Source organism: Nicotiana tomentosiformis, chromosome 3, assembly GCF_000390325.3.
Source record: "Nicotiana tomentosiformis chromosome 3, ASM39032v3, whole genome shotgun sequence".
NCBI lineage: Eukaryota > Viridiplantae > Streptophyta > Magnoliopsida > Solanales > Solanaceae > Nicotiana > Nicotiana tomentosiformis.
In genome coordinates this window covers 418,935-442,433 of record NC_090814.1, presented here as the reverse complement: position 1 = coordinate 442,433, position 23,499 = coordinate 418,935, and the positions used below count along the sequence as shown (strand labels likewise).

The window sequence follows — 23,499 nt, the reverse complement described above, 5'->3', positions numbered from 1 at the left end:
ACTGTAGCGTGTGCAGGCAGCAACTTTACAGCTGAGGCAGTTGACTTGTACAGTTTTCTCAAAAAACAATAGTTATCTGTTCCCTCTATTGTTCCTCTGACTCTAAAGAGTCGAAGCATATTCCAAGCTGGAACCTTTCGATCTTAAGGTCTTGAGAATATGTAACCGGTTCCTTATCTGGTTCTTGACAATAAGTTTGTTAGATCATCAAAACATAAAGCAAGGTACTTGTAACCTATCATATAGGCTTTAAGAAAGGTTAGAAGTGTATAACACTTGTCTTGAATTTTCCCTGCAATATTGCCACACTCATTTCTCCATTGCCACTTGGAAGGACATTTGTCCAATTTTGAAAATATCACAACAGTTCCCCCATATATTTTCAAAAAATTGATACAAAGAGGAGTAAGATTTGCTGGATTTGCATGGTCCAAATACAATAGGTTTGGCGTCTTTTGAACTATGAACCAAACTTAGACTGATAAAATTTAACTTACATAATTACTGGTTAAATATAATAATTTTATGAACCGATAATTCTTATTGTAAGTCAGAGATTTTATCAATCACATTTTGACACCATAATTTTGCTGTTCAACGCGGTTTTGCGCTCAAAAGGCCATGCGCGTGCCTGGTTATTCATGAGAGCTCTAGATATTAGGCCAAAATCTCATAGGATAGGCCTCATTCCTCTCTAATATAGGTAAGTGTATATTGCTTTTAAATACACCACCCATAAGGAATATGAATTCATTAAGAGTTATAACTCATCCTCTCAACTAGTTGCAGTCAAACACTCTATTTTAGTGCTTGAGTGTCAATATTGACTTGTTATTACCCATATGAACCTACTTCATGGGATCTCCAACCACATAGGTTGGGTTACTATCTTTGTTAACAACATATCGACCTTAACTCCATCTTTTTTGAGGTTTGAATAATTAATCTTCTTCCCACTGGTTTAGTTAGAGGATCGACCAAATTTATCTTTGACTTTACATAGTCAATGGAAATTATTCTATCTCTCAACAGCTATTTTATGACATCATGTCTCAATTTTATGTGTCTACTTTTACAATTATAAAATTATTCTTTTAATAGCTATTGCCACTCGACAATCACAATGCATAGACACGGGAGGCAATACGTCCTTAATTAAAGGAATATTTGCTAAGAAGCTTCTTAGCCACTCAGCCTCAGAGCCAGCTAACTCTAGAGCTATAAACTCTGATTACATAGTCGATCTAGCTATGATCGTCTGTTTAGCTGATTTCCACTATGAGTGAATACATAACCACTAGTGAACATGTCTCATCTGAATCAGAGATCCAATTTGCATCACTGTACCCTTCTAAAGTAGAAGAGAATCCACTATATCGGATACCATAATTCATGGTTCCTCTCAAGTATTTCATTAGTCTAACTAATGCAAACCAATGCTCTCTGTTGGGATTATGAGTATATCTACTCAGTAGACACATAACATAAGCTATATCAGGCCTTGTAAAATTCATTAAATGCATCACACTCCTAATAATCTGAGCATATTTAGATTGAGCAACCAGGTCACCATTATATTTTTTCAATTGAGAGTTAGCATCAAAAGGAGTGCTCACATGTGTGACATTAAAATATTCAAACTTCTTAAGAAGTCTCTCAATGTAATGTTCTTATGGCAACATTATGACATCTTCACTCCTTATAATTTTAACTCCCAATATGGTATTTACTTATTCACTCAAATCGTTCATATCAAAATTAGCAGACAAAAATAATTTAGTACTTTGCACAATATTTAAACTTGTACCAAATATAAGCATGTCATCAACATACAGATATATTATCACATAATCATTGTCCATCACTTTAGTATAAACACATTTATCCACCTCCACTGAATAAAATTTGTCTCTCAATAAGACTTGTTCAAATTGCTCATACCACTGTTTAGGAGCTTGTTTAAGGCCATAAAGATATTTAATTAATTTAAAAACTTTATTTTCTTGTCCAGGAATGACACAACCTCCAGGTTGAACCATATAAATTTTTTCTTCTAAATCACCATTTAGAAAAGTGGTTTTGACATCCATTTGATGGATAAAAGGCTTACAAATTGAAGTTAAAGCAATTAAAACTCGAATGGAAGAAATTCTAGTCACTGGTGCAAATGTATCAAAATAATATGTATTTTGTTTTTGAGAAAAATCTTTTGCTACTAATTGAGCTTTATATTTATCTAAAGATCTACCGAGATTAAATTTTCTTTTGAAAATCCATTTACAACCAATAGGTTTTGCACCGGGAGGTGCAATTGTCTCTTTTTCAAAATAGAATCAATTTCATTTTTAATTGTCTATTTCCAATAATTAGCTTTTGAAGAAGATATAACTTCAAAATAATTTGATGGTTCATTATCGACAAGAAAAGTTTGAAAATTATTTTCATAAGAAAATATTCTTTACTAGGCCTTTTGCTCCTTCTAAGTTCCTTAGAGGTATTTTCATTATTTGTTTCAACAGGTATGAGGAATTTTATCAGACAGTGGATAAATATATTCAAAAAACTCAGCATTCTTTGTCTCAATTATAGTATTGCAATCGAGCACATCACTTTTAAAACAAGAAATTTATATGCAACACTATGTTCAGCATATCCAATGAGCATACAATCAACAGTTTTAGAACCTAATTTTCTCCTTTAAGGTTCAGGAAAAAGTACTTTAGCAAGGCATCCCACGCTTTTAAATATTTTAAGTTATGTTTATAATCCTTCCACAGTTCATAAGGAGTTTTGCCAGTTTTTCTATAAGGTATTCTATTTTGTAAGTGACATGCACATAATATAGCTTCACCCCACAAATTATGAGGTGCATTAAAACTAACTAACATGTTGTTAATCATCTCTTTCAATGTTCTATTTTTCCTTTCAGAAATTCCATTAGACTCGGGTGAATAAGGCGGAGTTACTTCATGGATAATTCCATTCTTTTCACAAAAATTATTTAATGGCAAATATTCTCTACCTTTATCAGATCTAATTCTCTTAATTTTTCTACTAAGTTAATTTTCAATCTCAATTTTATAAGAAATAAATGCATTAAAAGCATTATCTTTATTTCTAAGCAAATACAACTTAGTATATCTAGAAAAATCATTAATGAAAGACACATAATATATTTTACCACCTCTAATCATAGTTTGCTTTAAATTTGTGAAAGATGATCTGATTTAAGCAACTTTGTTGTAAACTCAAAATATGCTAAACAAATGAACAATTATAAACGATAGTAGGTTGACTGACTAAAAAATGGACAAAAAATAATTAGGTAGATAAATGGAGAGAAAACATAAAATTTGTTAAAAATAATTAGATTATATTAACTGATAAGAGAGAAACAAATACTAAAGTAATATTTAAATAAAGAATTAAAAGATTTTATATCTATATATATATATATATATATATATATATATATATATTTACTTTACTTTACTTTACTACTATATATAAATGAGAAGTGTTTTGTCTCTTTCTCTATCTCCCGAAAAACCAGTTGAACATAGTAAAATAAGAAATTGAAAGATTTCGAGTGTACGAACACAGCTGGAACAAGTTGTACAAACAGCTACATGGGATGTACGTTCGTTGGGATGAACACAGCTCTTGGTGGATACACGTGTTTTATACGTGTCACCTCCTTCAACGTTGTTTTTCCACTTCCAGAGCCCCCTCTCTCTCTCTCTCTCTCTTTCTCTCTTTCTATTATCATCTCTCTTTCCCTCCAACGCTCCGTATTCTGCCATTCCTCCCCAAAGCAAACCCCAAATTTCACCCCAAGAACTCCATATCAAATAACCCCCAATTGTATTTTTAAATCCTACACTCATGCTCTGAACCCCCAACCCTCAAGCTGGATTTATCGAACTCAAGTTCTAAAAAAATGATTTATACTCTTTGTTACGAGTTGGTTGATACCATTGATATTACAGTGGGTTTGGATAATTTTTCTTTTGTTTTTATTACCATTTTAAAGCTTATTGCTCTTCATCCTTCAGCATGCATATATGCGAGTTTTTAGCCAAGTGATGTGAAGCACGTTTTTTTTTTTCTGGCAAAATATTGTTATTATTTTCTCCTATTTTAGTTGTCTCTTCGTCTTGGGGGTGTATTGATATATTTTTCCCCGTTTGGTTAAGTAACGGATCTTGAGATTACTGAGATATGTCATATGTGGATTAAAAATAGTGTGGTCGGAATTCTCATGTAAAGGATGATATGTTTGTCATGAATAGAGATGGGCTTGAAGAGACAACAAGCATTCTATCGCTGCTTGGCTAAAGAAATTGAGTTATTGGCTTAGCCTTTGTGACATATGGGAAGTCCGAATCCGCTATACCATTTTTTCCTAATGTATATTACTGAATTTATTTTAATTTGTGTAATTCTTTCTAACTCGAATTTCATTTTGGAGGGCTTATTATAGTGAGTTCAAAGTACATAATTTCCTGCGTTCACTTTTCCGACAAACAGAGATAATCAAACGATAAGGTCTTCTTCATTTGGGAGCAGGGAAAGGCTGCAATTTTGGTATTTTTTCTTTTAAGTGCCCACATTTCTTTGTCTAATTTGTTAGAGATATAGAAGACAATCTATGGTAGGTGACTAAAATTTATAATTCAAAAGAGGGATATATTTTCGAAAATTGATTAGGTCGTTAATGTTAAGGGGTTAGAAGGAATAAGTTCAGTTGTTAAACAAATATGTATACTCTATTATCAGCAACCAGTTCCCCTAATCTTAGGGGACGGAAACAAGCCACTAAGTTATTGACAAACTATTCACCTTTTACAAAGAAAATTACTTCTCTTTATTAATAAAATAAAGCATAATGTTTAGGCATCATTCTCATATATCAGCATGAAATCTCCAATTTGCTGTTTAACTTATACTTTATTGGCAATGAGATCTAACTTCAATTTCCTTTTAGGTTGACTGAATTCTCCGTCTTTCCTTTTCATGTCTTAAAAGCGCTGGGTCGATTTCTGCAAGTGGTTTTCTTTTAGATGTCACTGCATTTTCGAAATGTATATGCGAAGTTATGGATATTTCCACTATTCTATTACACTCACCTGACTGAACAATAAAATTCCATAAGTATCAGCTGTTGGAATGCATCCATATTAGTAGGAAAAAAGACATTTTTCTTTGTGAAATAATCAATGATGCACCAGCAGTTTGTGAACTTTGCTAATATATAAAAGGATTTATTACATTTAAGTGCTATTTATGAGGTTATGTGGATGTCGCTGAAATTCCTAATTGTTTGTAGGCCATGTATATATATTCACATTTCTTTTGCATTGATTTTGTATATTCAGGAGTAATTCTTTTGCTGGTATACAGATGCAAACGATGGCCCATCTAGGAGTAATTCTTTTGCTGGTATACAGATGTAAACCTTTCTCAAAGGAGATTGTATGATCTATCTCCGTCGGTGCGGTGAGCTTTCTTTTTTAATGTTCTTTAGTCCTCTTAGGAGATATCATAGGAGTAGATGTTATAATTGTATTGGCAAAAGTTAAGGTCTCACCAATCCTTTCTTATTATACGTGTGTTTTCATGGGTGATGGTGAAAGGCAGATTATAGTATCTGTTCTACATTAGTGATGATCATCTGTTCTAAAAATCATAATAGTTCAGTGGATGTATTTAGAAAAGGTTGTGACATTTTGTGTGTTGGTATTTGGAATATTTTTATAAATGCATATGCATTTTAACCATTCAGCTACTGTTAAGTGCTAATCTCTGTCATTTGTCTCTTTCTGGAACTTCACCTTTGCATTGGATGAAAGTTCTTAGCATATAGTTTCCAAATAGTTGCTATTGGGTAGATTCAGCTGTCATAACCGACTTGAGAGTCCTCACATACAGTTGGACAACACAAAATGTTTCCCATGTCATGAACTTTGTTGTAAATAGAGATAAACCGGAGTCACATTGTTACTGTTATTGTATTGTTTATATTCGTATGTATTTTGTTAGTATTCTAAAAGGGGATAGAATAGCTTTTGTTGGACAAAATTATTGAATTGCAGAGAAGTAAGCTCTTATCGACCAGAGTGATACAAGGAATGGTGTTTATCACGGAAGAAATGATGAAATAACTGCAAACGTGAATGGATAAAAGATAATTCTTTATAATTTATGCTTGACATTTGTTTGTCTTGCAATTTATTCGACGACTACAGGGGATGTACCCAATTAGATATACTATTCAATGTACTAAATTCTGGATTAATTCATCTCAATATGCTATAACTTGAAGGTTGAATCCATTGTATTTAAAGAGCATCGAAGGAGGTATACAAAATATTCAGATGGCTTTGAAAGGCTGATAGCTTCCTGAAACTGATAAGGTATCAAAGCTTTGGTGAATGTATCTTGAAAAAAAATATGAAATATAAATCTATAAATGTTAGTTTCAAGATTTGATTGTATGCCCGAGATGATTGTATGCTATAACTTGCAGGTTGAATCCATTGTATTTAAAGAGCATCGAAGGAGGCCTACAAATATTCAGATTACTTAGAAAGGCTGATAGTCTTCCTGAAACTGATAAGGTATCATAGCCTTGATGAATGTATCTTGACAAAAAATGTTACTCTTTTATAAATGGCTAAGGGGTGTACGAACATAGCAATAGCTAATTGTACTGGATTTAGCGTAAGTTGTACTATGCATTGGGCCCACTTAATTATACAAGTACTACTTGGTAATTGCAAGTATACCCGTGTAAGTGTTATATTCTTCTCTAAACACGTGTGGTTTGACTCCTATTCTTCTCTCAACAGGTGTAATTTCACTTCTACTTTAGTACAATCCAGAATCTCCCATTCATATTCTACTTGCATTTCAGTTAGCGGAACTGTTCATGTTTGGATTATCCTGCTCTATGATGGTTTTTCACCTTCTTCTTCCTTCTTTGTTTTCCATTTCCTTCTTTTCTCTCTTCTTAGTTCGTTTATTTTACTTCTTTGCATTCCTCAAGTTTGCATTAGTTAAATTCTTTTACTTTATATTTATTTTAATTTTAATTAGCAATTTTGAGATTTTAACCTAAGTTTTGAAATTGGGGTTTTTTAGAATTCAATCAATCTCCAAATGCACATAGTGTGATTTGGAGTTAAAGGGGAACGAATGGGGGACGACTACAATAAAGCTGCTTCATAGTGCTTTCAGTGGCTCATATAGAGAGGTAAGGAATTGAATTTGCACTTCCTAAGAAAGCTATAAGAATTTATGTGGCAGCTTTTGTTCGTATCAATGGCCATGACATTTCATTTATTGAGATTTTAATTTTTGTTATTTTTAATTCTCCTCTTTTCTCTATGTTTACAGTGTTAATTACAATTTCTGTGCCAGCTTTTATCTTTCGTATCGATGGTCATGATATTTCATTTATTGAGATTTCAATTTTTGTTGTTTCTAATTCTCCTCTTTTTCTCTCTGTTGACTGTGTTAATTACAGTTTGTGTGAGCGGTAAGCAGTGATCAAATCTTCACTTCTTCTTTATTCAATTATTTGTAGAATCTTTTTCCTACATTCTTAGTATAACACAACTGCGACGTCGAGCTTCGTTCTCTATGGTTTTAGTTCTTCTATGTGCTTCTATTTTTGGGTGCATGTTGGTTCTATTCTTTTTCTCAAAACAATTGCACTCATGATTTTAATTTTTTGTTCAGTTTGTAATTATAATGATCTAGCTGTGGTATGAATTTTTAGTTAGTTAGACCATTGATCCATTCCTTCCAACTTGGTATGCATGTCCCTTCTGCTTGATTTTTCTAGAGCTAATGGTTGAGTTGACATTGGATGCCATTGGTTATTACTTAAGTTCTTTGTTAGTTGGGAGAATGAAAGTGAAACAAGTTTATGTTGAGAAGAGTTATTTTGCAATTTATGAGAAACGAAAGTAGTTTTACAAAGTAATAGGCTTACTGTTGAACTTATTGGCTAGTGCAGAAATTCCACTAGATACGTTGATGATCTTTGAATAAATATTAGTCATTCCAAGACTTGGCCCATTTGTTTTGTGTTAGTGCTGGTCTATTCTATTTGTACCATCTTGGGTACCTTTTTTTTATTTAATAAAATTTTACCTTATCAGGCTTGGCTGTATTTTGTTAATGTCTACTTTTTCAAATGCAGTAAATTTTACTTGCCTCAGTGATAGTTTTCTTTTCTAAGATAATCAATATTTGCACATAGTTTTAGAAGCTCTTAGTAGTGGATTGTGTCTTTGAGCGTCAAATTTATTTCTCATATTTTATCATTGTAAAATGGAGAGGCTAGCTGGATGTAAATACTAGAACATTAAATGGTATTCTGAAATGGTCAAAAATTATGCTACTATGTTGTAATTGAAGGTAAGGCTCTAATAGTAGAATGATAGAATTGGGATAGAACTAGATTTGCACTTCAGAGTTTCTTCAGTTAATTTCTATCTGAATGGGAGGTTGTTTTTTAATCTGATAGAATTTGCTTTGTATTTGTGAACTGATTTATAATTTCTAATGTCATAGATAATGAACAGATAGATGATAAGCTAATTACATAGATTGAGACTGCTTAGAATATAATTACTAGAGAACTAAGAACAAAGTTGTAGGCTTTTAATAGCAGAATAGTTGAACCAGCAGACCAAAAACAAGGGGATTCAAAAGAATCAGCTCTAGAATTTTGTATCATTTGGAACATTTGAAATTTCATAGAAGATGCATGGTTAGAATCTATATAGAAGAAAGAGTAAACATTACCAGGCATGAAGTAATATGGATAACTGATCATTTAACTGCACAATAGCAGAACAGAATTAAGGAAATGTTTTCTATGACTGGTAAGATTTGTTTAACTTGTACAATTAATGACAGGAGCCATAGTGTGTCAATGAGGAATAAAGGATAAGCTAAGCTCTTGAAAAAATAACAACGGAGAGAAGACTTTACATATCCTGATCATTCTTTAGGAAAAGCTCGCTCATACCAAGTTAAGAATGTAAGTCGATATTGTTCTTTTCTTTTCTTTTTTTTCTTTTAATCTGGTCTTTATATCTTCTTTTCATTTTATTTTGGTACCGTTTCATGTTTTTGTGGAGTATTTTACAACTATGAACAGTCCATATTTGGGTTTTAGGAGCATTGTGGCAGGCAAAAGTGAGTGGTAAGTTTACGAGGTCAAGAGTGTTTCGTCTCTTCCCTTCTCTTATGTCTATGCACAATAATATGTTTTGATACAAGTAATTGAGGATAGAATCCATTTTCCTTTCTATATAATGGTTTGAGCTTAACTTTATTCATGATCCAATGATAAAGCCAGCCTCTACTCTACCGTGCCTAAAATTAGGAAGATACATCCACATCGTTGTTGCTTTCTTTGAGTACTCTTTTTTGTAATCTTGAAGAAGCATGATATGAAATGGTTGCTTTCCTTCTTTAGGATCCTTCAACAGATGAGATAAGAAATAATTGAAGCTATAGATACTGTAAAATTGGGAATGAGATCGTTGATCTCTGCTTGGATTGCATAGTGAAACTTGCACACAATTGTACTGGTCTTTAAGGTTATCCAACTGTTTACATATTATTGACGTTGGTATTGAAGCATTCACTATTTTTTTTCTTTTTTTACAGGAAAGTCACTTGAAAATGTTAGTTGTCAGGCTCTAATCCTATTTAAACAAGTTGCAGCAGCACACTCAAACATTCTGTCAAGGAAGGAAAATGAAGTAGTCCAGATAATAGGGTTTGCAATGAAATTTACAAGACTGGACAACTTAATAGCAATCAGTTTTGAGCAACTATAGAGTTCTGCAATAAAATTTGACGAGCTGAAAAAGATGCAGTTACTCATTCTCTTAGATAGGTTGTGGAAAAATATTATTTCATCTTTTTATTTTTTGTGGAATATCATAAATAATAGTATATTATACATGTATTGTATAGGAAATCTTCTAATTTTCTCTGTTTAGGTTCCGATACGTTGCACCATGTCTACTAGCACCGTCGCAGTGGAAAAAAACTACGTGAACACTTGGTATGTGTGGCCCCTGCATTAGCAGGGGCATCATCTCTCTAGTGTACATATATATATATATATATATATAACAAGTATGTATGTACTACAATGGCCTCCGACCTTTTGCACCATTCTAGGAAATTCCTGCAAAACAAGTACTAAGGAACTGTTCTACATTCTAAGCCTTTGGCCTGCGGATGCTAGAGAAGCAAGCATATCATGTACACGTCTTGCACCAAAAACTGAAGATCAGAACATAAAGAAATTGGTGATGCTGTTATTTTCAAACTATTTTATAATGAGGCATAATTTTATAAAGACTTCCAAAAGCTTGAAATTATTACTTTTTATGCTTTATGCATTGGCCAAATTTGCTAGCTGGTCTAGATATCGAGTTTGAAGGGTAAATAAGACGATGATCGTTGTAAAGGGCAATGTAAATATGCCTGACAACTATCCAACTTCTTAAACTAACTTAATTACCTCGTATTAGTTACATTATAGGACGTCAATGATGATTTTTTGAATATATTAATGGATGAATATTTACCTTTTTTTTTTTTTTTTTTTTGTAGGTCTGCATGGTACAAGTAAAGCAGCATATGATGCGTGCCTAGCAGCTAGGTTTCATATCCCCTTCCCATTTACTTATGATATGAACAAAAAATAAAGTTAGTGGTTGGCCATGCATATGTTCTAATTAAATTTTAATATATATATGTTTCTAAAAGGTTGTCTGCTCATCCTTTGTTTTTTTCTTCTCAGTACAGTGCAACGACAAGATTGTCGAAATTAAACTTTGACCATATTTTGTTTTTCTAAATGTAATATATATATATATATATATATATATATATATATATATATATATATATATATATATATATATAAGTCCTTTCAATTCACATAGTCCTTTAAATATGCTTTGGGCATTTTTGGTCCTTTAAATTTCTCAAAAGTGAGCACTTCTTGTCTCTTTTAAATATTTAAGGAACCTTATTTTTTAGATTTGAAGGGAACATAAAAAAAGAAAAGATTTAGCGAGAATTCATATTTGGAGGCATAATTTTACAACCTCTACCATTTGGTCTATTTCTAAGAGTTCGGTACAACTTTTTGAGGTACAATTTTTTGTTATTTTGTCCTATTTTCTGGTGTCTATTGCAGTTTTTTTGTGTTACAATTTCTAGAATTTGACAAGAATTTCATACTATCTTTGGTAGATTTTTTTTTGTGTCACAATTTTCGATAAATCTAACAAATAGAGTTTACTAAATTTTTGATGGAGACTGAAAGTGCTCACTTTTGATAAACTTAAAAAATAAAAACTGTTTAGAGCATATTTAAGTGACTATTTTTTATCTATTTCAATAAGAGGCTATTTTTTTTTTTCATCTTATCATGAAATTGTACGTTCACAGGCTTAATCAAACAGAGAAATGGCAGGAAATTTGAATTGCAGTAAAGATTAAAAAACTACCCAAATGATGTTCTTGAAATCCCATAAGCTAAATTGAAACGAACTTGCGAGGAATCGACAATTCACTAAAACAAGTACCTATATACTAAATGAACTAATAAAAAAATAGAAAAAAAGTAGACCTTCCTCCAAAATTTGGGTCTTAAATAAACATAAATGTATGAAGTTTTGCTTTGGCAAGCCAAACTTCAGTTGCGTATGTCTGAAGTTTGTTTGCAAAAGCAATATGTCAAGCTTGAGATAATTTGAGACGCAATTTTTTTAAAACTTTAGGCACGTATGTCAAAAGTAAATTATGAAGTGTGTAGGCTCACAAAAATTTATAAATTACGGTTATTCCTTAAATAAGGGTCCTAAAATCGGCTATCTGTGCACTTGCCCTGGTCCGCAAAGAACTGAAAGCTGTTCATCAGAAAGCCCAAATGAAACTTTTTGAGTTGTAGCCCTAACTGTTACTAACCTATTGGGCTAGGCCCATCTCAGTTCAGCCCATTATCCATGAGACACGTAGTTTGATACTTTGATTGGCGCGGGTATTATAATAGAGAAACAAAATTTCCCGCTTTTTCAAATAAGTTCCCTCTATTCTCCTCGGCACAAACAAAATTTCCGAAGCGATTCTTCACAGATTGATTTGACATTACACAAAATTGCCGGAAAATGCCGACGTGGCAGTTGTACTCCGTCGCCGGGAATGATTTCCGATGGAAAATCTCCGATGAAGAGACTAAAATCGTAGAGCCGAGCTTAGCCCTAGCAGCTCCTCAGCAGCTCCAATCCATGGCCGACCTCTTGCGTCAAGGTACCTACTTCATTGTTCTTTTTCCTATATATAAACCGTAAAGTTTCAATACTTGCGCATTATGTTACATTAATCGATACAGGAAGTTCGAAATTAGCGGGGAGTAGTGATACAAGTTTCACGGCGAATTTCCCAGTTTTTCGAACTGGATCCGGGAAGCCTGTGGCAGTGAAGCAGTCTTCGATATCAAGAGCTCTTTCGATCCTTAATGATAAAAACAATGTGGTCCCGGACACAGGTCTCACATTTCATCTTTCAGGAGAAATAATTTATTATATTGAATTTTTTTTCTTTGCTTTTGGTAAAGTTTCTTCTTTTGATTTTTCTGAAAAGGTATGCTTCTGGAATTACTTATTCTTAATTTAAGTTTAGAAAATCTGGTATTTAATTATGCTACAACGTGCTTCAGTACTCTGACATTTGACTTTAAAATAAGATCAGAAGCAGAAGAAGAAATGAGTCTACACTGAACCAGAATTTGACCTAAAATGTATACAAAATTCAATCTTGCAGTATTCAGTGGAATATAATGTTGTAGTTTTGTAACATGTAACTCGAGTTTCTTTAGTTTGTCAATTGTAGAGAGATAGTGGAGTATATGAGTCCATATTTTGAATTTCTTGCTTTTATGGTGGTCTGGATATATGCATTATCATATACATTCAAGTTATTATGCAGGACAAGGGATTGGAAGAGAGAACAGTTTTGCCTTGCAGGAAGCTGCATTCCAGAAAGGCTCAGGGAAAGCTCTTAATGCCCCAGAATCTTTTTCCCCTTCTGGCTTGGAGAAACAATTTAACACGTCGAACTCAATGTTCCAGACAGGCTCTGGTAAAGCAGTTAGTATATCTTCCGCAGGTCTTAATAGGGCCAAGGCATTGTTGGGCTTGGAAGAAAAGGGTGACAATGAAACATTTCAAGGTTTTGAAAAGAAAAATAGATCTTCAGACGAGCACTTTGGGTTTCGGAGTTCAGTTCCTTTCGTGGCAGTAGAGGGGATTGCTAACACATGGTCTACTAAAGCTTCAGCAGCTTCATTGTCTCCGTTTGATGTTAAATTTAACTCCTCAGTTTGTGCAGCGGAGGAGTTAGTACCAGATTTTCTGCATTGTGCAGATAAACCTCCTCCGATAAAGTTTCATACTGCTGGTGGTAGATCAATATCAGTTTCTTCTGAGGCATTGAAACGTGCAAGGAGTCTGCTTGGAGATCCAGAGCTGGGATGTCTTGTAGATGAAAAGGATGTGGTTGATCCATTGTTTTCTTTTCCAAAAGACCAAAAATCTGTTGATCAGTCCTCCATTAAAGAATTAAACTCAGATACTCCTGTTTCCCTCTTATCGGCAGCAAAAGGCAGTGGCTCGTTAAGCCTTTTTACACCCCCATTTGGATCAACTTTGTACCATAAGAAGTCTTCTGTTAGAACAGAGAATCTCACTCCAGCAAGTAACTTGATGAAGGAGTTTGATGCTGTGGCAAAAGAAAGCACGAGTAGGCTGGACCATAGTATTCCTCAGCATGGAGAGGCATTCAACAAGAACTCAGCAGCTGTTGACCTAAAAGAAAATGACATCCCTTCAAAACCTAAATTGCTACAAAGGCCTTCTAGGGGTTCTTTGGTGGATATCTCAAATAACATTGGAGCTGGATCTGCAGATAGAAACCAAAACTTTGGTCAGAAGAGGAAACCTGGAAGGGGAAGTTTTGTTTCTCCATTCAAGAAGCCTCGAATTGCCAAAATTGTCACCCCTCTCAAAAGAAACGATTCCGGTGCTTCTAATGGTAAATTTGAAGTTTGTAGATAGACTCCTTAGGGCTTGTCTTAAATCTTTCTTTGACAAATTTGATATCATTTAACTAGGATTCTCAAATTCAGCACCACAATTACCCTCTCAAAAAGGAAAAGTTTCAGTTCGATATCCATTCCACGTTGCACGATTGTATATGAAGGAGTATCTTGGGGACCCCCCATCATTCCAGAGCAAGGTGAGAATGGACTGGAATAATTTCTTTCCTCAATTGATGACTTTGTTTTTGGCAGCTGATACTTGTTATGTTCTGTGGAGATCCAGCTAGAGAATCTGCCAGATGAAGTGAGAAGGATGAATCCAGATATTGCTGAAACTCATGTGTTCAATGATAAATCTTGCTCAGGTTGCATTGGAGTAAAGTCTTTCTGGGAGATGCTGTTTCAATCAGGGGCTTCTATGCAATATGTCTCTAAAGAGTAATTTCTGTACTTCTTTGCAAGAACGTTTTGGAAATCTTGTTGGCCGTTAGAATAGCTACAATTATCAGAAGGAACCAATTAGTTTCAAGTGTTACACTCAATAATCTTTTAGCTCTTGTAGCAGTATGAGTTATGTTGGTCATGGTACCCATTGGCCTATGCATCTGTGTGTCTGGTGGCTTGTGTCAGACACTACGAAAATGGTTTGGTTACAGCTTTCACATAAAGTTCTATGTTGAGTCACAGGCACTTGTATCTGCTACTTTTTCTTAGATCCATGGATTGATCTCTAGAGCTATAGTCATGGGTGTACTTGTCTATTGGGTTCTCAACATTCTTTTTTTATTTTTTATGTTAATTACGCTGTATGGCTACATCAAAAAGAGAAGACCCTATGTCCTTACCTCGCAAAACAAACTGGGGATATAAAAGACTCCACTAAGATCTACCAGTATACTAGTTACAGCATTGATATACTCCAAGCTACTCTAGCTTGATCCAAATACAAAAAATGCAGCTATGATACAGAGTACCTATGCTAAACTACACTTATACTTCACCAGCATGCATTTTTTTGCTGTTTGTGCTTGAAGGATATTATTTGAACAAAATCCAGCCTATATAGACCTTTAGCTGCAACAGGTAACTTGTTACTCAAATCATCATTTTCTGTACTCCATTTAGCTAGAGCATCTGCTACATGGTTAGCTTCCCAAATACAGTGGCACACTTCTCAATTCTCCTGATTAATGAGATTTTGTATCTGACTAATGGTGCTCCTCATAGACAATTCTATCGCTTAATATTGTTGTATGTCTATCAAAATTCGTCTGTCATTTAAATTGTTCTTCAATGTGACCTGCTTACACATTCTTCATCATTCCAATAGGTGGGTTACAAATCACTATAAGTGGATTGTTTGGAAACTTTCATCTTATGAGAGGTGTTATAGTGCCAAATTTTCTGGGAAGCTTTTGACAATCTGCAATGTACTTGAAGAATTAAAGTACAGGTATAAATTGAGTCAGTTTTGCATTTTCTCTTGGATTTCAGAGGTACAATAAAAACATCAATTCATCCTTTGGACAGATATGAAAGAGAAGTAAATTATGGTCATCGATCTGCAATTAAGAGAATTCTAGAAGGAGACGTCCCACCTTCTTCTATGATGGTGCTCTGCGTTTCCAAGGTCCATTCAATTTGCAACTCCCCAGTTGGACCTCAATTTTCTTTGTCTAACACGACCGAAAATGGAGCTTGTGCAAAAATTGAACTGACAGATGGGTGGTAAGAAAAATATTAATATCTATCACCATATTATAAGTTGGATTTCACGAATCATGCAGAACTTGTTTGTTTCACAGGTATTCAATTACTGCTGTCTTAGATATACTATTATCCAAGAAGTTGGCTGCTGGAAAGCTGTTTGTTGGCCAAAAGCTTAGGGTACCACATTAAATTAATGGTTGTAGTCTATCCTTGTAAGAGACTGTCAGAATTTCATATTGCTTACAGCTTATCTTGTCATCTAAAGATCTGGGGAGCTCGATTCTGTGGTTGGACAGGTCCTGTTTCACCACTTGAGGTTGTTGCCTTTAGCAGCTTCTAATTATTGGTGCTTTCATGGGTTTTTCAAGTTTCTATTGTCATTACTAAAGGTCTGCATTAATTTCAGGCATCAGGAACGACTAGTTTGCTACTGCATATAAATGGGACATATAGAGCTCATTGGGCATCTCGTTTGGGGTTATGTAAGCATTAGTAATACCAAGAACTTATGACCTGCATTTATATCCTGACAATGCCATTAAAGTATTCTCTTTCCCCTTTTGGCCCGTCTTGCTTCATGTAAATGTTGTTAGGTAAAGGTGGTGCCATTCCATTATCATTTTTATCAATCAAGGATGGTGGAGGTTCTGTTCCACTTACATTGGTCGGAATTTCAAGGATATATCCTGTTCTCTACAGGGAAAGGTAATTGAAATTTGTTACGGAAGAAAATTAGTTTTGAGTCTGATGAAAATCTATGACATCCAGGTTAAGTAATGGGGGTTTCGTTGTAAGATCTGAAAGGATGGAAGCTAAAGAGATGCAGTCTTTTAATCAAAGGTGATACTTGCAAACTTGCTGAAAGATTTCTCTCCATCCTTCACTTGATATCTACATTATGAGTTCATCTTTAGAATTGCATAAATTTTTGTTTTTTAACTGGAAGAAATGAATCACTCTTTCTTTAATTGGTAAAAACTATCACTTAAAGGGGAAAAAAAAACTCAACTGATACAGCCAATCCTTGCCTCTGGATGAGAATTGAAATGAGTTTGGCTCTCTTCCTTGCATCAAGCAAATACTGGCTAGCTTTTGAACAATTTAATAGCTATGCGCTTCCCACTTCTATCTTTATCCCTTCAGACGGTTGATTTGAATTGCATCATTTATAAACATCCAATATGTCCACAAAATGCATTTCGTCCTGTGACCATTTGCTGCTATCACATGCTTAGTTGAATATCTTCTTGTAATAAACTGGCATTCTGACCTTTGTATCTTCCAACTTCTTGCAATTTGCAGTATTAGCTTCTTGGTTTTTCCTCATCTGAAACCCGTGACACATCAAGAAATGTGCCTCAACTCCTTCATTGTAGGCCACTGTTGTATGATGCTAGTTTAGTAACATTCATGGCAATAATCTTATTGATCACTCTTAAGTCCACATTTGATTTATTCAATAAATATGATTTCGTGGGTGCAACATATATAAAAGTGTCTCAGTTGGTTTATCTGTAAAGTGATCCTTACTTCCTGCTACTATTATGTGTGATTTTCATCAAATGCTTGATGGATCACACATCTGTATCAATATATTATATTAGCAATAGCTATCAAGAATTGGATAGCAGATTAGTTTTTAAATGGAAAACGTCAATGGAATTGAGTAATGGTATATGTCAACTAATTTGACTATAATTTTGGTAACTACAACAGTCGCAAATTGCATGAGAACACCTAAAAATCTTCACTTGGATATATTTACTACTCAAAACATTTGACCTTTGCTTTAAGATTTGAGTGGTTCAACCATTCTGGTCATAGTTGAATACTGGAATGAGGCATGAAAATGAGGTTAATGGACAATGCGGATAGTATCTCTTTTTTTATTAGGCAAAAGATCAAAGAAAATAACTTGCACTGAGCTGAAAGAATAACATCAAATAAATCACTAAATTTTTTGTGCTATTAGAGAAAAATAGAACAAGCAGCGGAGAATAGTTGTTAAATGAATGCAAGGAAGAGTGGACATATGAAAGGATTGGACAACTCAATGTGGCTAAATGTTCGCTCCCTCTCCTGTGTGCACGGGGGTTAAGCTTAGGTAATTCTTGAATGAGACCTATCATACAACTCTCCAGTTAAAGTTGCTTTAGTAAGCCTTCAATTTTAACAGCTGTCAATTGTCTGCCCTCATCAAATTGATTGACATCCTCCAGCAAACCAGTATCACTCTGTTGAAATGCAGTCAAATCATATGCTAAATCCAATCTATGGGGAATGAAGGTGTTTCTTTAAATGAATTATGCATAACACATAAAATATGTTTGGTTGTATGTATCTGTATGGCTTGTTTGACGGCTAGGTGGTACCGACTGGTGGTTGTGAATGGTGGATTGAGCAGCTGGGTTTGGTTTGAATTATTAATCTGGTGGGTGGAAAATAAAGAATGACGAGAAGTGACAGTAAACAAAAGTACAAATGTAAAGTTTGCTCAATACCAAAAAGCTTGATCCAGCTCTAGTTACGAGAAGCTGGTGCTAGCCTTTTCTTCTGAAACATAGTGCAAGCGCTCGAGCCGATTTTGCAAATTATGATGGAAAAATGCCTTCATAAAGCTCAATAAGTTTCTGTAACATAATCAAGCTTGTGAGTTTTTCAATAAAGAAGCCAAAAGGTTCTGCTTGCTATGTCATTGTTTTCACTGTCAGTTGTTTTCCTCTTTCATATTAAGAAACTGACATTCTAGGATGGAGATCCTTTCTATCATGCCTATCTCTTGGATTTGTTGTATTTTCCAATACAAGTCCCACTTTCATGCAATGCTCTTTAAATACTACTTGATGTGTTTTATCTATGAATATCTGTGATATTTATTGATAAGACATATATTTGTGAATTGTCAATCTAGACGCTATAGAGTTGTGGAGGGAATAACTTCAGAATCTCAAAGGGTAAAGAGAGATGCGTACATTGGAAGTGACCATGAAAGTGAAGAAGGGGCAAGAATTTTGAAGATACTAGAGAGAGCTGCAGAACCAGAACTTCTGATGGCAGAGATGTCTAAAGAGCAGTTGAATGCATTTGCATCCTATCAAGCAAAGTTGGAGGTATGTTCTTTTATACTTGCTTTACTATAGGAGCTTAGTCATGATTCCTTTTCGTCATTTTCAGGCATCGAGGCAGTATGACCTGCAGAAATCTCTTGAAAAAGCTTTGCAAGCTGCTGGACTTGCTGAAAGAGACGTCACTCCTTTTATGCGAGTTAGAGTTGTTGGATTGACTAGCAAAAGTACCCCATCGAAGTGCTGCCCACAGGAAGGCTTAATTACAATTTGGAATCCAACTGAGAAGCAGGTAGTGAAAATGAGCTTTAATATCCTCTTGGTTATCTGATTTTGCTCTGAATTTTTTTCTTTAATCTTATATCCCCTCATTTTTGCTAATATATTTCTCAATTCTGTACTACTTCCATCTCTAACTGATTGTTTTATAGCAATCCGAGCTTGCAGAGGGTCAAGCTTTTGCTGTTACAGGGCTTACACCGATAAGCTCAGACTCGAGCACCCTTTATTTGCAAGCAAAAGGGTCCACAGCCAAATGGCGGCCTTTGTCTCCTATGGCAATTGAGGGTTTTGAGTAAGTATATGCTGTTTTCATGCTTTTACTGCACAAACTTATATATCTGATACCTGTTCCTGCAGGCCCTTTTTTTGTCCTCGCCGATCAGTTCCATTGAGTAAATTGGGTGAAGTTCCTATGACCAGGTTGGTTCTGGTGGTAAAATCTTGGATCAACACTTGTGCTCCTGAAGCGAGAAACTTCTTTATTCACTTATTGTGTTTCTTGGGTTCATTCAGGGAGTTTGATATCGCTGCAGTGGTTGTTTTTGTGGGGCAGCTGTATACAGAAGCTCATCAAAGTAAGCAGTGGGTATTTGTAGCTGATGGATCCACATCTACGTTGGATTCCAATGATGAATCAGAAACCTTAATGGCCACTAGCTTCACCTCACCATGCATAGAAACTGATTCATTTGCACCAATAAACTCTAACCTTGTAGGGTCTGTGGTGAGTAAGGAGTAAACTACTTGCAGTACATGATTTTCCTCATAGCCACCAGTACTGAACCTCTGATTTTCTGGAAGCAACTTATTGCGTATTTATCATCCTTTTTCGTCTAATGACAATTAGATATAAAACATTCAGAAAATCCTCTTTTATACAGGATATGGTGGTATACCATTAACTTCAACTCTAACGGTTCTGTTGCTTAATGGCATCTGGGCCCGTGTTTTTACTACTACAACCTTTATAAGCAGGCAACTTTTCTCTCATGGTCTTTGCTTGTATCCATGCAGAACATTATGTCATTGATGCACTACACAGTATTCCTGATTAATGAATTTAAAGGGTTATGCTGTTGAGTAAAACTCAAATGTTGAAGTCTATGGTGTTTCTCTAATTTGTATCCAGTATCCACAGCTGAAACAATGAAGTTTTTGCAGGTTTCCTTTTGGAATCTCATCAAGAGAGCAAGAGATAATGTTAATAACCTCTGGGTAGCTGAAGCAACAGAAAATTCGACCTATTATTTAAATTTTGATCATTCACATTGTTCTCATCTGAAAGAAGCCAGCGCTTCTGCTGAAAGATGGGCAAAGATATCTGGTTCGGTATGTGTCCTGGCATTTGGTCATGATATTATATATTAGCTGCATTTTTTCAAGCTTCTATTCTTTCATTATGCAGAGACTTGAAAGGCTTAGGGGGAAAGTTCTATCTATAATTAGCTGCCGCTGAACTTGAAGTTTGGTAAGTAATTTCCCGAGGTAACTTAATCAGTTTTCTTATTTCTTTTCTTTCTTCTTTTTCCTTTAGACTGGAGTGTATGCTGAATTTAATATCATAGTAGGACTTGATGGTGCGCGTATTACTGCAGGCTTGTATCCTAGCTAATGAAGAGGATTGAGATGTACTCCTTTAAGGGCTGCAACTTGATGCCATATATAGTGAGACCTATTTATATATATGTCTAGTCTTCTGCAAACTTGTTGCACTGCGGAGATATCAGTCGGTAAGTCAACAGATAATTTAAGGACAATTCAATTACAAGACACTGGCGCGACTTTGAACAGTGCATTTTATTTGATTATTCAGTTTTATTAGTCGCCCTAATATGCTACTCTTGTCAATGGATGTCCCTATTATTTCCAACTTTTTCTTAAATCTTGTCATCTATGATGCACAAAAGTACTAATCTTTATCTTCTTTTTGTTCTTACGCATCTTGTAGGGTCACTACAAGGCAAAATGATCCTGCCAATATTAGGCTTTTGCTGTGGATGAATAGAAGTCCAGGAGTTGCTGTCACTAAAACAAACTGCCTTTTGTTTTAATTAATCACTAAAACAAGCTGCCTTTTGTTTTAATTAAGTTGGCTTCAGCCATTAGCAACTAGTTTTGTTGGTTTTAGTTTCCGTCATATTAGCATCAACTTTTCTATTTCGCATTATGTGTTTATGCGACTACATTTCCTATCATGAAGGTTTAATCTCTGCACATATAATATATTTAAGGGAGAAAGCTTGGTTTAACGTAGAGTTCGTACTCTTTTTGGGTAAATAGGCTAAAGGAATTGTAGCATTGGAGAGCATGTTTGAAACCTAGGTTAATGAATTAATCATGATTTGGGTTAATATTGGTAAACAGATCATTATATATCTTTGGGTCAATAGGAATAGTACATGTAACTGTAGATCACATAATCTAAAATGGTAATAGTACAAGTCAAGCTTTACCTAAAATTAGTAAATTTGGTTGTGCTTCTTGCGATTGTAAAAGTTATGGTAATAATGTACTCTGTTTACTTTTACTTGTCCGCTATTGACTTTGCACATCCTTTAAGAAATACTCCTTTCGTTCACTTTTACTTGTCCACTATTATTTTTTGTACACCCCTTAAGAAATAATAAATAAAGTATATAATTTACCATGATACCCATATTAATTGGCGTATAATCTTAATGAATTTAGAAAATGATTTGGAATGAGTAATTAATGCTAAGGGTAAAACAAGAAAAATAAATTATTTTTCTCTTGATATGCAAAAGTGGATAAGTATAAGTGAAAATCTATTTTTGGAATAGTGGATAAATAAAAGTGAACGGAGAGAGTAATAAATAAAGTGCATAATTTACTATAGTACCTATATTAATTGGTGTATAGTCTTAATGGATTTGAAAAATGATTTGAAATGAGTAATTAATGCTAAAGGCAAAACATGATTCTTGATATGCGAAAAGTGACAAATAAAAATAAAAATTTATTTTTATAATACTTGACAACTAAAAGTGAACGGAGGGAGTAATATTACAAAGACAATTACTCTCTCCGTTCACTTGTCACTTGTCCACTATTGACTTTGCACACCTTTAAGAAAATGATTTGGAATGAGTAATTAATGCTAAGGGTAAAACAGAAAAAATAAATTATTTTTATCTTGATATGCGAAAAGTGACAAGTGAAAATGAAAATTTATTTTTAGAATACTCGACAACTAAAATTTAACGGAAGGAGTAATAGAAAGAATTTAGATTCAACACCTGTTTCTTAGAAGGATACACTGACACACCATATTCAAGGGGAGGTACCATGGTGTATGTTATTTGCTGATGACATAGTGCTGATTGATGAGACGCGAGGCGGCGTCAACGAGAGGCTGGATTCAAGTTGAGCATGACTAAGACAGAGTACCTAGAATGCAAGTTCAGCGTCGAGCCGATGAAAGCGGGATTTGACGTGAGGCTTGAATCACAGGTCATCCCCAAGAGGGACAGTTTCAAGTACCTTGGGTCGGTTATTCAGAGGAATAGGGAGATCGACGAGGATGTTACACACCGTATAGGGGTGGGGTGGATGAAGTGGAGGTTAACATCTGGAGTCCTATGTGACAAGAAAGTGCCAACGATTCTCAAAGGTAAATTTTATAGAGTGGTGGTCAGACCGGTCATGTTGTATGGGGCTGAGTGTTGGCTAGTTAAGAACTCACATATCCAGAAGATGAAAGTAGCTGAAATGAGGATGTTGAGGTGGATGTACGGGCATACTAAGATGGATAAGATTAGGAATGAAGATATCCGGAAGAAGGTGGGCGTGACTCCCATGGATGACAAGTTGCGAGAAGCAAGACTCAGATGGTTCGGGCACGTTCAGAGAAGAAGCCCAGATGAGCCGGTGAGGAGGTGTGAGTGGCTGGCTTTGGTGGGTACGAGGAGAGGTAGAGGGCGGCCTAAGAAGTATTGGAGAGAGGTGATCAGGAAGGACATGGCGTGGCTTCAGATTACCGAGGACATGGCCCTAGACAGGAAGTTGTGGAGGTCGAGCATTAAGGTTGTAGGGTAGGAGGTAGTTATACATATTTCTACGGCGCACCAAAGTGAGGCTAGTCTGTTAGGACTTAGTCTTAGACTGTTAGTGGTTAATGTTGAGTCACACTACTTTTTCGTCCCTCTTAGTGCCGAGTTGTATCTACTGATTATTGTTTTGCTGTTTATCTATTTTCTGGTTCTGGTGATGCTGTTATTTGTTTCATGGTTTCTTTTGATGGTATTGATATATTGCCTCTTTTCGTCTTCTTGAGCC

At 34.9% G+C, this 23,499-nt stretch overlaps 1 protein-coding gene and 1 long non-coding RNA gene across 12 annotated transcripts; both read left to right on the top strand.

Moving 5' to 3' along the window:
- The first annotated feature begins 3,705 nt into the window (after positions 1-3,705).
- LOC104091078 (uncharacterized) lies at positions 3,706-10,805 on the top strand. Of its 7 annotated transcripts, none has more exons than XR_011414547.1 (8): positions 3,706-3,988; positions 4,293-5,499; positions 6,326-6,416; positions 6,530-6,620; positions 7,144-7,255; positions 8,932-9,055; positions 9,691-10,093; positions 10,651-10,805. It is a non-coding gene; the product is annotated as an uncharacterized lncRNA (long non-coding RNA). The 7 variants fall into 7 exon arrangements; XR_011414548.1 differs by adding an exon at positions 9,194-9,220 and having other exon boundaries at positions 3,711-5,499; XR_011414549.1 differs by adding an exon at positions 9,176-9,220 and having other exon boundaries at positions 3,711-5,499.
- Positions 10,806-12,103: 1,298 nt separating this feature from the next.
- LOC104091081 (protein BREAST CANCER SUSCEPTIBILITY 2 homolog B-like) lies at positions 12,104-21,452 on the top strand. 5 transcript variants are annotated; one of them, XM_018769087.2, is made up of 21 exons: positions 12,105-12,357; positions 12,440-12,595; positions 13,036-14,139; positions 14,234-14,343; positions 14,430-14,584; positions 15,477-15,599; positions 15,677-15,874; positions 15,952-16,033; positions 16,122-16,172; positions 16,263-16,338; positions 16,450-16,561; positions 16,625-16,696; positions 18,768-18,966; positions 19,031-19,213; positions 19,353-19,495; positions 19,561-19,623; positions 19,717-19,927; positions 20,365-20,532; positions 20,609-20,671; positions 20,799-20,933; positions 21,152-21,452. In XM_018769087.2, the coding sequence occupies exons 1-19, from the start codon at positions 12,216-12,218 to the stop codon at positions 20,657-20,659; spliced, it is 3,399 nt and encodes a 1,132-aa protein (XP_018624603.2). In that variant the 5' UTR covers positions 12,105-12,215; the 3' UTR covers positions 20,660-20,671; positions 20,799-20,933; positions 21,152-21,452. The 5 variants fall into 5 exon arrangements, with proteins under 5 accessions (XP_070052724.1, XP_018624603.2, XP_018624600.2 ...); XM_018769084.2 differs by having other exon boundaries at positions 12,106-12,357; positions 14,219-14,343; XM_070196621.1 differs by having other exon boundaries at positions 12,106-12,357; positions 14,219-14,343; positions 20,609-20,688.
- The last annotated feature ends 2,047 nt before the right edge of the window (positions 21,453-23,499 follow it).

Excerpts from the sequence above, each read along its gene's own strand:
- LOC104091081 (XM_018769084.2), top strand. The coding sequence starts at position 12,216 with ATGCCGACGTGGCAGTTGTACTCCGTCGCCGGGAATGATTTCCGATGG. Across the intron at positions 19,496-19,560 it reads ATGGCAATTGAGGGTTTTGA|GCCCTTTTTTTGTCCTCGCC; the intron begins GTAAGTATATGC and ends CTGTTCCTGCAG. Across the intron at positions 19,928-20,364 it reads CTAACCTTGTAGGGTCTGTG|GTTTCCTTTTGGAATCTCAT; the intron begins GTGAGTAAGGAG and ends AAGTTTTTGCAG.